This window comes from Bos indicus x Bos taurus, chromosome 15, assembly GCF_003369695.1.
Source record: "Bos indicus x Bos taurus breed Angus x Brahman F1 hybrid chromosome 15, Bos_hybrid_MaternalHap_v2.0, whole genome shotgun sequence".
Classification (NCBI taxonomy): Eukaryota; Metazoa; Chordata; class Mammalia; order Artiodactyla; family Bovidae; genus Bos; species Bos indicus x Bos taurus.
Genome location: NC_040090.1, coordinates 45,548,583 through 45,566,734, shown reverse-complemented (window position 1 = coordinate 45,566,734; position 18,152 = coordinate 45,548,583). Strand labels below are relative to the sequence as shown.

Genomic DNA, 18,152 nt, shown 5'->3' with positions numbered 1-18,152 from the left:
CTAACTGCCCTTCCTTCAGGTCAGGTAAGGCTCAGAAGAAAGATCTTTGTTAAGACGAATGCTCTGGATATACTATGAAATGGTTACTTCCCCCCTCCCTCTGCCTGAAACTGGAGAGGATCTTTCCGATCTTCACTGTGAGAACCTGGTGGGACTCCTGGAGGTAAAACTCACACATGTGTGGTGCCCCCCAGCACTGAGCTCCTCGGAGTCTACCAGGTTTATCCACACCCAGCGTTCAGCCTGTAGCTACTCATAAGTTACCGTGCGAGTATTCTGGTCAGTTATGGTCTCCAGCAGATTCTGTTGCTATTAAGCTGTGATTCTCAGTGTTTCTCATCTCTCCAGTTTGCCGGTGAGGAAGGGCAGTTTGCTTTGTGACCTCAAATCACTGATGGATCTAATTAGACTTGTTTTCAGTTTTTGTGTGTGTGTATGTGAGTACAGGAGCAGTGACTTCTAAGCTCTTCACACGTCACAGCAGAAACTGGAAATCCTTATGTAATCATTGTAAGTCTTTGAATTAGTATTATTCCAAACTAATAGTCAAGGGTAAATTAAGTGACCCAAGCTTACGTGGTTCAGTGAGATGGAGTGGTTATGTTGCCAGTAAAATAATAAAAATAAACTGGTATTCAGACAAAGTCCTCTTTTAGGATCCAGAAAGACAGTTGCACAAGTACAGGTTGCTTAGGGAAAAGGCCAGGAGATGGGCATAAGCATGAATCTTCATACGAGTACATGTGAATAAGCCTGGAACGTCTTTGAAGCTGACTTTAGGAAGGAAAAGAACTGAGTGGGGGTCAGAATACTTGTCCTTACATGGAGTCAGTGTCATTTCATTGTCAAAAAGAGCAAATGGCTTTAGAGCTGAATTCTAAAAGGCACACCTGGGCTTCCCTGGCGGTCCAGTGGTTAAGAATCTACCTACCAATGCAGACGACATGGGTTCAATCCCTGGTCCTGGAAGATTCCACATGCTGTGGGGCAACTAAGCCCATGTGCCACAGCTACTGAAGCCTGGGAGTGCCAGGGCCTGTGCTCTGCAACAAGAGAAGCCACCACAATGAGAAGCCCACACACCAGAACTAGAGAGTACCCCTGCTTACTGCAACTAGAGAAAGCCTGCACACAGCAGCAAAGACCCAGGGCAGCCCCTCACGAAAAAACACACTTAGGAAATTGACGGTATTCATTGCCTTCTATGTGCCAGACACTGTGACAGGCGAACAGACACGTGCTGAACAAAACAACGTTCCTACTCTTGTGAATTTGACGTTTCAGTGAGGGAAAATAGCTAACACACAAGCAAGCCCAGAACAACCATGTCATGTGGTGATCAGTCAAAAGAAGAAAACCAAACCGGGTAAATAGGATTAAGAGTGATGAGAGTATTGTTTTAATAAAATATGGTTGGAACTGGACTCTGACAAAAATGACCTTTCAGGAGGAAACTGAAAGAAGCGAGGTGGTAGGAGTTATGGCTACCTGGGGTAAGAGTATCCTGGGCAGAGGGAAGAGGAAATACACAGCCCCTGAAGTGTGCATGGTTGGCTTACCTGAGAGTACAGACTCGTTTAATCTGCAGAGACATAGGCTGTGAGGACAGTGATGAACCACATTGGATAAAAGATGCCAAATTTGAAGGATCTTGAAATGCTGAAGAGATGGAACATGTTGAATAATCAATTTATTAAGACAAAACTCTAAGGTCTTGGCCTTGATCATAAGAAGGTAATTGCACAAGAGGGCTTCCCAGATGGCACAGTGGTAAAGAACCTGCCTGCTAACGCAGGAGAGGCAAGAGATGTGGGTTTGAACAGGGAAGATCCCCTGGAGAAGGGAATGGCAACCCACTCCAGTATTTCCAGAATTCTGGAAAAGTCCATGGACAGAGGAGCCTGGCGGGCTACAGTCCATGGAGTCACAAAGAGTTGGATATGACTGAGGTCAGGTGTGAGCACATGCACAGAATTGCACAAGAAGGGGATGTGCAAGTTGGGGTATAGAGACCACATGGGATACAGATGGGGGCTTTCTCAACACCGTGGCCTCCTCCAAATGAAGGAGGGACTAGGGGACATTAGGTATCAACTGGGAGTCAACTGGAGGGACTGTTTTGTGGTCAAGGGGAAAAACCAGACAAAGTAACTTGGCGAAGGTAACATATTCTCTCTAAAAGGAAGCTCTGAGCTAGGCTTCTCTTCAAGTTCCCACATGATCAGCTGTGATAAAAAGTGATATTCTAATATATATCGAGAGCCAAAAATCTCGATACAGAAACTTGGGACTCTATCCCAAGGAAATGGTGGGAAACCTAGAAACACAATGTCCATAAGGGGAGGGATTTTTGTCTGTTTTGTCACAGCTATATTCACACGGCCCAGAAAATGCCTTGAACATAATAGGCTTAGTAAATATTTGTTGCAAATAAGTAAATGAAAATGTTTTCTTCATAAAAATTATTAATAATATTTTAAAAATTTACCTAAGCATGATACAATAGGCTATCGTATAAAGAAATTATGATCCATCTGCTCTTTGGATGTAACCATTTTGAAAAGCAAACATGGTTTTACAGGTTTGTAAAACCAGAATTAAGATCTATAAAGTAGTTAGATCTGGAATGGAGAGTCATCATTCTCATTCAAAAAGATGAGAGGATTGCAAGGCCACAGAGTGACTTACTGACATTTTTAAGCTACTTAATACATTCATGATAAAAGTGCTTTGGGGCGATAAACATTACCTATTGTCTGCTAAACAATTCTGTCATGTATTTGCAAATGATTTCCGGAGCTTCAGAAAAATAGATATGGAAACAATGCTAGTTCCCATGCAAGAAAGCATGAGACCAACTAATGCCAGCAAACAAGAGGTAGGGCCAGAAATTCTAGCAGCAGTCATCCATCAATTTGGAAAACATTTATCAGCTGGCCAGTGTGCCAAGCCTTGGTGAGGCCGTGGGAATACAGAGATAGCTGCAGCCTAGCTTCCAGCCTCTTCGCAGACTCTTGCAGGGGAACAGGGATTTAACACATAAGGGCTATAAAGAGTGAAAAGAACTAGAGTTAAAAAAACAAATATTGTATATTAATGTGTATATACATAGAGGCTTCCCTTGTGGCTCAGGCGGTACAGCGTCTGCCTGTAATGCGGGAGACCCAGGTTCGATCTCTGGGTCGGGAAGTTCACCTGGCGAATACTTGCAGGGCAGGAATAGAGGCGCAGACTTAGAGAACAGACATGCAGACACAGCGGGGGAAGGAGAGGGTGGGGCGAACTGAGGGAGTAGCGTTGACAAGTATGCATCACTGTGTGTAAAGCAGCTAGCTGGTGGGAACCTGCTGTGCAGCACAGGAAGCTCAGCTCAGTGCTGTGATGACCTAGAGGGGTGGGACTTGGGGGGTGATGGGAGCTTCAGGAGGGAGGGTATGTATGTATACATATGGCTGATTCATGTTGTACGGTAGAAACTAACACAACATTAAAAAAAAAATTACACTTTTTTTTTTTTAAAGGGAGATATACCAAGTATCCGAAAGCTCAGAGATGGGGTAGGGGGCACAGAATCTAGATGGGATGAAAGTAAGACATGAGTATCAGGAAACAGAGGCAATGGCATGTGCAGGGCTGAACCCTGGAGGTTGAGGATCTGTGAGACAATAAACCTGGTGTGATCCCTGGAATGACCCAGAAGGGATTTTAGGGAACCAAGTAGTGAACGTATGTCTGTCTCTCATACACTTCTGCCCTGGAGCTACAAGAGATGCTGAATAGAGAAAATGGCATGAACCACAGGTGTTTTGATCCTTGCTCATAGCCATCTACTGGCTCCGTGCCTTTTGTCACATTTCTAATTCGCTCAGTGTTACCTTGCCTGTAACATGGGAATGATAATAGTGCCTACCTCAGGGGATGGGTCTGAGACTGACAGGAAATTAATACAGTTACTTATTTTTGTGACAAATATTTACTGAGCACCTGCTGTGTGGCAGACGCTGAACCCAACACTGGTGATGCAGTTGTGAAACAGACAGTCCCTGTTCTTATGAAACTTACAGCCTGGAGGGAGAGAATGGAAGTAAATGAAGCACCAGATCTGTTAGTACCCGGAGGTGACAGTCGTGGTTTCTTCCACCTGCTCATTCCCGGAGGTGTAGAGCATTTGTCAAGGTACAGTTTGAACCCCCTTTTCAGTGAAGCTGTTGTGTGGGAGGAGGTCACTAAGCCAGTAATTGAGTCCAGCCAAACTGCTAGCAGCCACATGGAACAGAATTTTGCTTTTATTTACTGAGTATTATGTGCTCACTGAAATTTTCCATTTTACATTATAGTCAATCATATTACAGTGAAGACAGAATTAAAGAAGGCTGTCTCTCCCCTTATTTGGTAGAGGCTCACAGACAGCTGGTGAGTTATACCTAGGATGAGACGTCTGCCACATCTACAGCGGGATAGAGTTTGTGATTCACTAGACACAGAAACATAGAAAGGGCTCTAGGCTGCAGGCTCAGAAGGAAGAGACGCTGATTAAGTCCAGGCACTGTGTTGGGCATTTTACACATAGCTTACCTCATCTGATACTCAAAACAGTCTTTATCAGGCCAATTTCAAAGACAGAGGAACTAAGCGAAAAAAGTGAAAGTGCTAGTCACCCAGTCGTATCTGACGCCTTGTGACCCCGTGGACTGCAGTTCACCGGGCACCTCTGTTCATGGACTTCTCCAACCAAGAATACTAGAGTGGGTTGCCATTCCCTTCTCCAGGGGATCTTCCCAAACCAGGGATCGAATCCATGTTCCCTGCATTGCAGGCAGATTCTTCATCATCTGAGCCACAGGGGAAGCCCTAAGAAGAACTAAGGTTCAGGGAAATTAAGTTGACTTCTTTACTAAGCTGGTAGAGGCAGAATTTGAGCCTGGGTCTGCAAACTCCCAAACCCATGATCTTTGCAGACACCCACTGTACATTCTAAATAGAAAAGCGAAGCTAGAATTGGAAGAACAATGAGATACGCGGTCCTTTTGGAGCAGGAAGATGAGCCTAAAAATAGCGATGCTTCTTACTGTCATTAATAAACTGTGTGCCCACCTCTGATACTGTGAAATTCTAAATGGCCACCTGTAGAAAGAGAAGAGCTGATACATATATGGGTATGTGTGCACACTTAAAATCTGGAAGGAAATATACCCAAATGCTAATAATGGTTATCTCTAGATTATAAAATGACCTATTTTATCATATAAATAAGATAAAATAGTTTATCTTTATTTTATAAATGACTTATTTTATCTTATTTAGCTTCTTTATGCTCTGTATTTGGAGAAGGCAATGGCATCCCACTCCAGTACTCTTGCCTGGAAAATCCCATGGATGGAGGAGCCTGGAAGGCTGCAGTCCGTGGGGTCGCTAAGAGTCGGACACGACTGAGCGACTTCACTTTCACTTTTCACTTTCATGCACTGGAGAAGGAAATGGCAACCCACTCCAGTGTTCTTGCCTGGAGAATCCCAGGGACGGAGGAGCCTGATGGGCTGCCATCTATGGGGTCGCACAGAGTCGGACACGACTGAAGTGACTTAGCAGCAGCAGCAGCATGCTCTGTATTTATCATTTCTATAATTTCCATCACAAAACAAGGGTGTGCTCTGTTGAAAGGAATGATGTTCAAGTTCTGATCAGGCATGTGGTCAGGTTCCCAGACTCAGGACTTGCCTATTTAGAAGGAAATTACCTTTTGTCCTTTCTGGTATCAGGGATCAGGGACCAAGGCTACGGCAGCCTGAGGACCAATATCTGGCCCAGGCACTCACATGCCACACTGCGTCTCATCTTTTTTACAAATGATTTTAAATAGAATTGAAAAAAGAAAAACCAAGTGTTGAAGAAGAGGTCATGACACTGTTTTTTAAATATGTCCTTTTGATGTTTTTTTTTTTAGGATCACAGCTCACAGAGGCATCTTACACCCAGTGAGTTCCTGAAGGGAAGGGGCCAGTATACCATGTCATCCATCCTCTGGTTCGTTCATTCATTCATTCGAAAAAACATTTACTGTGCCTTTACTGGGCTCTATACATTTGTCAAAGTAGCTACAGGGAACGACTACAGCAAGTTTTAAAACAGAGGAAACAGTGCTCTGTCAACAATTAGGTCTTTACCCAAATGCGCTTCTTCTTAGTATCTCACCCGAGCCACCATTTTAAATGGCATCTATCCATTCCAATAGTTTTCCCCATTACACTTTTTACCTAACACATAAGTATTTATGTTGTATATTGTCTCTAATTCCCTTATACTAAATTATAAGTTCTAAGTATGTACTGAGTTCTACATTTGGTTAGGTGCTTTTCTACTTTAAACTAGTTGAGGGCAGGAATGAAATATTGTTCACTACAACCAAAAATTAAGTATTTTAAATGTAACAAATGTCTAGCACTTATTGTTTCTTCATATGAATTTTCTAAAACAAAATTTAGTGTTGGAAAGTAATAAACATGAAACATGGTCTAAACTTCAAAAAAAAAAAGAGAGGAAAAAGTAGAGTGGTTTTCACACAAACCCCTGACATTCACCCCTTGTCCACCTGCAAATTTCAACCACCCAAAGAGACAACTCAAAAGTTACTGTCTCAAGAAGACAGAAGACACAGACATGGCCAAGAGGCACATAAAAAGATGCTCAACATCACTGATTATTAGAGAAATGCAAATCAAAACTGCAATGAGGTATCACCTCGTACCAGTCAGAAAGGTCATCATCAAAACATCTACAAATAACAAATACTGGAGAGGATGTGGGGAAAAGAGAACAATTCTACACTATTGGTGGGAAAGTAAATTGGTGCAGTCTGTGGAGAACAGTAGGGAGGTTCCCTAAAAAACTAAAGATAGAGTTAACATACGATCCTGCAATCCCACTCCTGGGCATATATCTGAAAAGGATGGAAACTCTAATTAAAAAAAAAAAAAGCACCTCAATATTCATAGCAGGACTATTTATAATAGCCATGACATGGAAGCAACCTAAGTGTCCATCAACAGATGAATGAAGAAAGAAGGAAGATGTGGTATGCACACACAGACACATGAATATTATTCAGCCATAAAAAAACATGAAATAATGGCATTTGCAGCAACATGGATGGGCCTAGAGATTACCTAGAGATTACCATCCTAAATTAGGTAACTCGGACAAAGACAAATATCATATGATGTCACTTACATGTGGAATCAACATAAATGATGCAAATGAACTTATTTACAAAACAGAAACAGACTAATAGACATAGGAAAAAACCTTCTGGTTACCAAAGGAAAAAAGGGGGAGGGATAAGCTAGGAGTTTGGGATTAATAGATACACACTACTATATATAAAATATAGCTATAGCACAGGGAACTATATTTGATATCTTGTAGTAACCTACAATGGAGAAGAATCTGAAAAAGAATATATATACCTGAATCACGCTGCTGTACACCTGAAACTAACACATAATAAATCAACTGTATTTCAATTAAAAAAAGTTTCCATCTCTATAAATATCCTTTCTCTTCTCCCAAATTAGCACTCACTCCTTGCTTCCTACAAATGATTGCTTTCTTATTTGCACACACGCAGCAATTGTAATAGTATGTGCAATATAGTTCTTTCTGTACAAGTCTCTTTATGTTACAGGGAAGAAATGATAGCATTTCCCTAGAGTAGACAGATGAGATCACCCCTGCTACTGCTAAGTCACTTCAGTCGTGTCCGACTCTGTGCGACACCATAGACAGCAGCCCACTAGGCTCCTCTGTCCCTGGGACTCTCCAGGCAAGAACACTGGAGTGGGTTGCCATTTCCTTCTCCAATGCATGAAAGTGAAAATGAAGTCACTCAGTCCCGAGTCCCCGACTCTTAGCGACACCAAGGACTGCAGCCTACCAGGCTCCTCCGTCCATGGGATTTTCCAGGCAAGAGTACTGGAGTGGGGTGCCATTGCCTTCTCCAGAGATCACCCCTATATCCAAGGAAATAAATATCTAGGCTCTCACTGTTTGTGCTCTAACACTGTACCTAGCCTACCAAGGTTGAGAAGTTCTACTGGAGATCCTGACCTCCTAACTAACACTATGTACTAGGCCTTAATTATTCATCTCAATATGCTCAGGGCCTAGTAAGTTGCTGTTTACATAGCTGGTAATCAATGCTTTTATTAGCTCATCTCACCTAATATTTATTGAATGTCCACCATGTGCCAGGCACAGTGCTAGTAAAAGAAATACACTAGTGAACAAAATAGATAAGGTCATCCCTACAATTTGGTGGGACGGAGCAATATTAAACAAATAATCTTACAAATACATAAGCTGTAATAACCACTGTGAAGGAAAAGTAGAGTGCTCTGCATGCTATGGAAATATTTGAATAAACAAATGAAGGAAAGTATTGCACATTTTATATGGTAATATTCATTCACCAGAAAGGTATACTCTACAGGAAAAGAAAAAATATTGTGGGCTCTCTGAGGACAGATTAAGAATCCCGTAAGACAATCTAACTCCCCCGTTCATGCTCCTGTGATAATAGCCTGAGATCCTATCTCATGAATGACTCATTCTGAACTTATGGGCAACTAAAAACCCTAAGATACATATGTTGTTTGTTTAATGTGCTACCATAAATCCGAATCACTCTTCTCATACAGCTACAATAGGTTATTTGGATCTAAGTAGGTAACTTGCTGTGTTTCTCCATTAGCTTTTCATCTTGCTAGATTTAGTCTCTCAGTTTGACCTGCCCAAATACTGTCATGCCCAATCCTGATGTGGGAATATATGTGTCTCTTCACATCAGTGGCTATGGCTACTCTGATGTAATGTTCAAATTCAGGTTGTTGAAGAGAATGCTGAGTGAAAATTTGGGTGAGGCTGAGAGGCAGAAATCACCTTTGAAATATACATCAAAAACATAAAAATGTCCATATCCTTTGCACTTCTGGGAATCTCTTCTAGTAAACCAATATCAAATAAGGAAAAAAGTTTTATTCAAGAAAATAATTTTTCTCCATTATTTATAGCAGTGAATAGTGATTTAAAAATTCTAATCTTATAAGGGTCACAATTAAACTTAGGTGAGTGTAACAAGAGGACATTTTCTTATAAACTAAGAGAGAATTCCTAAAAACAGGCTTGCAATAGCATTTTATTTTCAGAAAAGTGTGTTGAATACTCATTGAGCTTCTTACATGGCTCAGAATTCATCAGGCACTAATAAATATTTATTGTTAATAAAGAGATGATGAAAACATTTTATAAACAGGTGATTAAGAATGGAACATAATTAGTTATCAGAAAATATTTGATTGTATGGTGTTGATAAAGAATATTAGGCACACATTCCTTTTTAAAATGAGGCTTTCTTCCTTTGACTGGCAGCCTATTCCATTAACTAGTTGATGCATACAGGACTTTAAACTAAAGCAATGGCATTACAAATTAGCAGCTTGAATTTTAGTATAAATATGGCACTTAAAATTCTGTCTAATTGAAGTGCCCACTCTGTGAGGGGCTCAGGATGAGGTGCTGGGGTACAGTAGCAAACAAGACCGGCAAAAATCCCTGCCTAGTGGGGCTTACAGCTTAGTGGAAGGGGGCAGGTGATACTCAAGTCAACAAGTAAAATAGATGGTACATCAGGTGGCCAGAAAGGCAGTGGAGTGGAGAGGGATAGGGGATTCAGCCAGGGATAGAAGGGGGAGTGAAGTTCCAAAGAGAGTGATGGGGCGCCCCCCTCTCCCTCCCGGGAAAGGGACATCTGAGCAGAGAGCCCTGAAGGAGGAGGGAGAAAGTGCTGGGCAGTTGGCTGGGCCATGAACATTCCAGGAAGCAACTTGCTTTGAGCAATACGATTTTAAAGGATTGGGGTTTGACTTCTGTACAGGCAGTCCAGCCGCCGCATTCCTTGTCACTTTCAATTAACCGTGAGTACACCCAGCTAGCTCATCAAAAAGGTTCCCATGTCTCTCCCTTCTGGCAGCCAGGGACAGATACCCTCAGCGGTGCCAAAACTGCCACGCTGGACCAGCCGCCACTGGAAGCAGAGGAGCAGCCCCGCCCCCTTCTCCTCGGCCTCCAGGGTGCCAGTGGGGGCGATGTAACCCTTAGCCTTCCTCTCCCGACAGCCTCATTCTCTCCCTACTAAGTCTAAAGGGGCATTAATGTTTGCTTTAAAGTTTCTTTTGTACCTAGTGAATCTGTGCGCTGAGTAAGGGCTCTCATTGAGAAGCAAAATCATCACCTCTTAGAGTCACTTTTAGAACTAAGAATGTCATTTCCACCAGATGTAAAGGATATTAGGATTTCATCATTGATATTAAGTCCTTAAAGCTGTCATATTTGGAGTGAGGGTGTTAACAAAGAAGTACTTCTAAATATTTGTTAATTGCTATGTGTATATATATAATTATATCAGCATTTGTAGTTTCTGATCATCTACTCATGTCCCCACTGATGACTTGCTGACTTCCTGTCATGCCTGTTGATATAAAGCGCAGTGACAAGGAGGATGCTATAAGTTCCATTAGGGTAGGATGATGTCTGTTTTTCTCACTGCTGTATCTCCAGTGCCTACCTTAGTGCCTGGCACAAAGGAGACACTCAATAAATGCTGATCAATAAATGAATGACTTTAAAGATGACAGCTTTGATACAGAGAGAAAATACTTTCATGCTAGAGTGGAAGGGGGCAAGTACAGAGACCACGATGTCTGAAGCAGGAGAGGCAAGATGACATGAGCTATGATTTCTCCCTAACCTCCAAGATACTGGGCACCCAAGTGAACGTGCAAGGCAGGGCAGGGGTGGGGAGATGAATGGGAGAAAACCTCTAAAACAGGATCCCTTCCCCACCCCCTTAAGATGTTAGATTCCTTTGGTCAATTTACTTAGTCCCTTGGAGACTTGGTTTCATCATCTAGAAAATGGGTACAACAATCCTGACTTCACAGGGTTGCTATGAGAGCTAAGTAGGATAAGGAATATAAAGCTCTTGACATAGAGCCTACTGCCATTAAAAAGTTGTTATGACTCTCATTTACCAAGGTTTGAATCCCAGCTTTATTGCTTAGAGCTGAATGGTCTTAAGAAAGTTACTGGAATCCCTCTGTTGCCACAATTTTCTCATCTGTGAAAAACAGGATAATAATGCTTATCTTGTGGTGTTACTCTGAGGATTAAATCAGTTAAAACATGTAAACCACTTAGAACAGTATCTGGCATGCAAGCATTGTTATTGTATGTGAGGCGTTTTTCCTATATGTTTCCAACTTTGATGTTGTTAAGGCTCAAACAACAGATTTGTTGATGTGATGATGGAGTTCTTGCTGGACAGGCTGTATCCTCGTCTCATTTCAACATTAGTTCTCAAACTCGAGTTTGCACTGGATTCATCCTGAAGGCTTGCTGAAACACAAGCTGTGGGGGCCCCACCCTCAGAGCTTCTAATTCAGAAAGTCTGAGTGGGGCTTGAGATTTTTTTTATTTCTAACAAGTTCCCAGATGATGCTGATGCTGGTGGTCCAAAGACCACACTTGGAGAACCACTGTGATATAAAGAAAGGATATCAGAAGCTCTAAGAGAAGAAGGAAAGATGAATACATAGAGAGAGAGTTCTGAAACAATCCCCAATTGGAATGAGTTATGGGCACTAGTAGAAAGAACAATTTGTTCACTTATTCATTCAACAGATATTTACTTACTGCCCAATGTGAGCAGGGCCCTGTATTCACCAACTGGTTTCCAGGACCAAGATTAAGCCAAGCAGAAACAACAGTGAGTTGGAGAAGACTGTCAATTTGCTGAATTAAAATAACATCAAGGAAAGAAACCATGTCCCCACTGGCCTAACTCTGGCATTATTTAGTGTGTGTATGTGTATCAGAATGTACACAAAATTTACCATTTTGACCATTTTTAAGTATACAGTTCATGGGATTAAGTACATTCAATGTTATACTAGCATCAACACTATCTATCTCCAGAACGTTTTTCATCTTCCCTAATTGAAACTCCACACATTTTCATCAATAATTCCCTATTTCCCTTTCTCTCACATCTCCTGGCAACCACCATTCTACTTTCTGTTTCTATAAACTTGATGATGAAGCTCATATAAGTGACATCAGACAGTATCTGTCATTTTGTGCCTACTTATATAATTTAGCATAATGTCAAGGGTCATCCATATTATAGCATATGTCAGAATGTCCTTTTTTAAAGGTGAATAATATTTCACTGTATGTATACACCACATTTTGTTTATCCATTCACCCACCAATGGATATTTAGATTGTTTCTGCCTTTTGGCTGTCATTAATATTGCTGCTATGAACATGAGTGTACACATAGCTGTTCAAGTCCCTGCTTTCAACTCTTTTGGGGAATATATTTCTAAGCTTCATTTTAAAGCAGATAAATTTTGTTTTAGTAAATATTAAGATCACATTTCCCATCTCCCACCTCCCCCCCTCCTTTTCCCTTCTTAGAACTTGATCCCTCCTGACACTCAGGTGCCTAGATCTCTCAGCTGCCCCAATCTGATAAATCATTCACACCTCCAAGAACAAGGGGGATACATCTTAGTGCTCTTGTGGGCTGAATGCACGCATGAATCTTCCTTTCTCTATAATGACAACCTTGCTGATGCATTGTCCAAACACACCTATGCCAGGAGCATGGCCAGGACTATAAGGAAGACATTTAGTCACTGGAATCAGACATGTGATAGAGAAGCCTGACCTTACTACTTACTAGCCATTTAGGCAAGGGATTTAATTTCTCAAATTTCAATCTCCTGATCTGTGAAAGAGGTGTAATAGTTTGGATCTACTTGGTTGCTGATAGAATTAAACTAAGATAAGGTAAAGTAAGATAAACTGAGATAAGGTAAAGCACTTAACCAAGTGCCTGGCATATGGTAAGTACCCAACAAATACAGACTGTATCTGAGTAATTCCTTCAGATACATTCCAAAACAGTTCCTGCCATCTATATCTACAGAAGGACATTACAATGAGCATGGAATTAATGGTCCCACTCAGCCACAAGCCCAGATTCCTAAACACCGGACATTGTCTTTTTTTTTAAATCACAGGATTCAAAATTACAACCTGCCCATAAGGGGTTAAAGATATCTTTGGACAAGGAAGATATTTTGGGTGCTCCATGGAACCCACAAATTGTACCAGAATCCCCAGCAGCCAGCTATGGGTGTAAGTATTCTTCCTTGGTTGTTGTTTTTTTTCCCCCTCTGAGTTTGCAAATGCCAGATAAAAATGGATTCCAGAACAATGGAAATTTGAGATGAGAAACGGTTACAGCAGATTTGGCCAGGCCTCCTCCTAGGATGGCCCCAGTCCTTCTGGGACGTGTTCTGACAACTCGTTGGCCTCTTTCTAAGCCTCTGAAAAGGGGGTGATGTTCCCGCCACTTCCCTTGGAAGAATGTTGCACAGTGAAATATGACTCACTGTCAGGGCCCTTGCCTTTGAGATTCCCTTTCTTCTCCTGACCCACTTTCGTCTTGCTGCGCCCTTTTGTACAAAGTCAAATGAGGCCTCCTCTGGAGGAGGCTGCTCTGTGAGGACTGACATTTAAAGACCATTACCACCTCTTCAACTCGGCCCTGTTCATTTAGCCAAGCAAAGCATGTTTAATTCTTTTAATCTTCCCTCATAAATCAATCTCTTCGTTCCCTTAATAGTCCTTCTCCTGTGCTTTGAACTCCCTCCAGTCTGGTCATCCTAAGCTCTTGTTCCGTTTACACTTGAGAATTGCCAGTCAAGAAGCGGCTGCACAGGAAAAACAGCCGGATCCTCGCCAGGGTTCTGGAAGTTCTCAGCACACTGGACTGTCTGCTGCCCAAGGCACCATGAGCCCCAGAAGAGCCCTGCCTGGAGGCCAAGCCCCACGGCCTTAAGGGAGACTTGAGGCGTCTGCTGCGCACCCTGTTATGGGTCTTTCCGTGGCCCTGGCCCACCCGGCCAATGGTCAAGGGAATTGCACAAAAAGCCTGTTCAGATACCTGTCCCGCTCCTTTCCATCAGCCTCCGCAGCACACTCACCTTGCAGCTGGCCTCAACCTACTACAGCGATGGAGGACCCTGGGTAAGCCCAGAAGCGTTCTTACCTGGAAGGTCCCAGCATGGTCTTCCTCTTTATCACCCTCTCTGTTTTCTTTGAGGGCGATTAAGGTGAATCCTCTGAAATAGGAGGGAGGGGCAGCTGAAAGCGTCACTGCAAGATAAGAAGAAAGCAGATGATAAGCACAAGAATCAGCTGTCTTCCATTTGTCAAATGGATAAATGTGAGCCCTCATCAGCATCCCAGACCTGTGGGCTGCAAGGGCAGGTGATGGCGGGAAAGGCTCATTTTGTAGAGTGATGAACTTTCACCCTCGACACCCAGCCCCCTCTCACATTTCAGAACCTGCTGAAACACCTGAACTGTGATCTTCCTTGGGAATTGTTGAATCCACCAAGCCTGAGATGAACGCTCTTAGTAACCACAATTTGATAAAAATAGTACATGGTCAGCAACTCGTCTTGACAGTTCTCTAATGTTATATACTTCCATAGATAGGCCCAAGACAGACTCAGCTGCTTGCAGCATAAACTCCTTATTAGTTCAGTTTAGTCACTCAGTCCTGTCTGACTCTTTGCGACCCCATGAACTGCAGCACACCAGGCCTCCCTGTCCATCACCAACTCCCGGAGTATACTCAAAATCATGTCCATCGAGTCAGTGATGCCATCCAACTATCTCATATTCTGTCGTCCCCTTCTCCTCCCACCTTCAATCTTTCCCAGCATCAGGGTCTTTTCCAATGAGTCAGTTCTTCGCATCAGGTGGCCAAAATATTGGAGTTTCAGCTTCAGCATCAGTCCTTCCAATGAATATTCATCTCCTTTAGGATGGACTGGTTGGATCTCCTTGTAGTCCAAGTTTCTCTCAAGAGTCTTCTCCAACACCACAGTTCAAAAGCAAAAGTTCATATCACAGTTCAAAATTCTTTGGCGCTCAGCTGTCTTTATAGTCGAACTCTTACATCCATACATGACTATTGGAAAAAACATAGCTTTGACTATGTGGACCTTTGTCAGCAAAGTAATGTCTCTGTTTTTTAATATGCTGTCTAGGTTGGTCATAGCTTTTCTTCCAAGGAGCAGGCGTCTTTTAATTTCATGGCTTTAGTCACCATTTGCAGTGATTTTGAAGCCCAAAGAAATGAAGTCTGTCACTGTTACCCCATCTATTTGCCATGAAGTGATAGGACCAGATGCCATGATCTTAGCTTTCTGAATGTTGAGCTTTAAGCCAACTTTTTCACTCTCCTCTTTCACTTTCATCAAGAGGCTCTTTAGTTCATTTTTGCTTTCTGCCATAAGGGTAATATCATCTGCATATCTGAGGTTATTGATATTTCTCCTGGCAATCTTGATTCCAGCATGTGCTTCACCCAGCCCAGCATTTCTCATGATGTACTCTGCTTCTGCTGCTGCTGCTGCATCGCGTCAGTCGTGTCTGACTCTGTGTGACCCCATAGACGGCAGCCCACCAGGCTCCCCCGTCCCTGGGATTCTCCAGGCAAGAACACTGGAGTGGGTTGCCATTTCCTTCTCCAGTGCATGAAAGTGAAAAGTGAAAGTGAAGTCGCTCAGTTGAGTCTGACTCTTCGCGACCCCATGGACTGCAGCCTTCCAGGCTCCTCCATCCATGGGATTTCCCAGGCAAGAGTATTGAAGTGGGGTGCCATTGCCTTCTCCGGATGTACTCTGCATATAAGTTAAATAAGCAGGGTGACAATATACAGTCTTGACGTACTCCTTTCCAATCTGTTGTTCCATGTCCAGTTCTAACTGTTGCTTCCTGATCTGCATACAGATTTCTCAAAAGGCAGGTCAGGTGGTCTGGTATTCCCATCTCTTTAAGAATTTCCCACAGTTTGTAGCAATCCACACAGTCAAAGGCTTTGGCATAGTCAATAAAGCAGAAGTAGATGTTTTTCTGGAACTCTCTTGCTTTTTCAATGATCCAACAGATGTTGGCAATTTGATCTCTGTTTCCTCTGCCCTTTCTAAATCCAGTTTGAACATCTGGAAGTCACAGTTCATGTATTGTTGAAGCCTGGCTTGGAGAATTTAGAGCATTACTTTACTAGTGTGTGAGATGAGTGCAGTTGTGTGGTAGTTTGAACATTCTTTGGCATTGCCTTTCTTTGGGATTGGAATGAAAACTGAGGATGTGGCAAAACACATCTATTTCTTGTGGGCACTCAGCGGGAACATATTCCAAGCCTCCCTTGCAGTTTGTTCTGCTTGTGTCCCAGTCCTGCTGGTGGAAAACATGGACGGACAGGATGAATGCCACTTCCTGCCTGGCCCCTCCAAATTTTCTACATGATTCTCCATCCTTCTTTTCCCATCTCTGCCTGCTGCATGCAGGGGAATCCAGCAGAGGACCCTGATACCCCAGGAGAAGGATTGGAGCCACAAGATGGAAGGAACCTAGGTTTCTGAATAACCACAAAGATTGGCTACTAATGTCTATAAAAGGTCAGATAGAAAGTAAGGAAGAAAGGTTGAGGGGAAAAAAAGACATAATGAAGTAGAGAAGAGCAAAAAATGTGGGGTGCTAAGCAATGGCACCCAGAAACTGATGACTTTGATGTCAAGAGAAAGAACTGAGATCTCTGAGGGATAGACAGATAGCCCCACTAATGTCTATAAAAGGTCAGATAGAAAGTAAGGAAGAAAGGTTGAGGGGAAAAAAAGACATAATGAAGTAGAGAAGAGCAAAAAATGTGGGGTGCTAAGCAATGGCACCCAGAAACTGATGACTTTGATGTCAAGAGATAGAACTGAGATCTCTGAGGGATAGACAGATAGGGATAGACAGATAGACAGATCTCTATCCCTCAGAGATCTCAGACAGACAGATAACAGCAGTCTGAGGTTATCTAGGTTAGGGTGGTGGGCCTTCAAAGCCAACCTACACACTTCTGAAGGAAGGGGAACAGAGAGTAAGAGGCAGACAATAAAGGGGCTGTGCCCATATCACCTCAAATTCCTTTGTGCCCTGGTACGTGGCCCTGGCACTGATGAGCCTTTGCTTCCAGAGGCTGGCACCTGTGGCTCATTCCTGAAGGACCAGCCTCAGGGCACTGGAGTTTCTCTGCCAAACACGAAAGACCCAGCTCCCTTGCATCAGGTGACGATTCTGAGGACGTGACATCTCTAAATAGCCCTGCAGGATCAGAGCTCACCCGGGGTCACGGCCAGGTGAGGTTTCTTCCTCCCCTGTCCCAGGTCCCTAACCCTTTATTGGCTTCCCCTGGGAGTACTTCCTTTAAGAGTCACTTGCACCCCGATCATCCCCTGAGGATTTGTTCTGGGTTAAATTGTGTCCTTCTAAAATGTATATTATAAGCCTAACCTCAGGTTTCTGGAAATGTGACCATTTTTGGAAATGGGGTCTTTGCAGATGTAATTAGTCAAGATGAGATCATAATACTGGATTAAGGTGACCCTAAGTCCAAGTGCGTTGGTCCAAGTGCCTATGGCCAATGTCCTTAGACAAAGAGATGCAGAGACACACAGGGAAGAATGACAAGTGATGACAGAAGCAGAGATGGGAGTGAGGCGCCTGCAAGCCAGTGAATGGCAAGGACTGCCGCCAGAGGCTAGGAGAGGCATGAAGAAACTCCTTGGAGCCTCCAAAAGGAAACAGCTCTGACAGCACCTTGAGTTCAGACTTTTCGCCTTGAGAACTGTGAGCAAATATATTTCTGTTGTTTTAAGCCACCGGTTTATGGTACTATACATGGGAACCCTAGGAAATGAATAATACCTGCTTCTGAGGAGCCCAACCTAAGCTAGACACGCAGTCTCTGCTGCACAGTCAGTGACTTCAGGCTGCAGCTCAAACTCCATAGACTGATGGGCCCACAGACTCTGTCTCTCCGGGAAGCTCCACCAACCATATTTCCATTCCCTGCTACACCACATTTCAGTCCTGGGACTCTCTCACTGGCAGTTTCCTGAAAAGCCATCATTTCATCCTACAGTATTATTTTTTTCCACTTGGCTATTCATACACCTGGAATGTTC

At 43.0% G+C, this 18,152-nt stretch overlaps 1 protein-coding gene across 1 annotated transcript in view; it reads right to left on the bottom strand.

Annotated features, from left to right (window-relative positions):
• SPON1 (spondin 1) overlaps window positions 1-18,152 on the bottom strand; it is a 306,130-nt gene that overhangs the window by 270,725 nt on the left and 17,253 nt on the right. Inside the window, exon 2 of the mRNA XM_027563341.1 lies at window positions 14,174-14,280. Within this exon, the coding sequence (XP_027419142.1) occupies window positions 14,174-14,280 (107 nt within the window). The remainder of the gene's footprint in view (window positions 1-14,173; window positions 14,281-18,152) is intronic.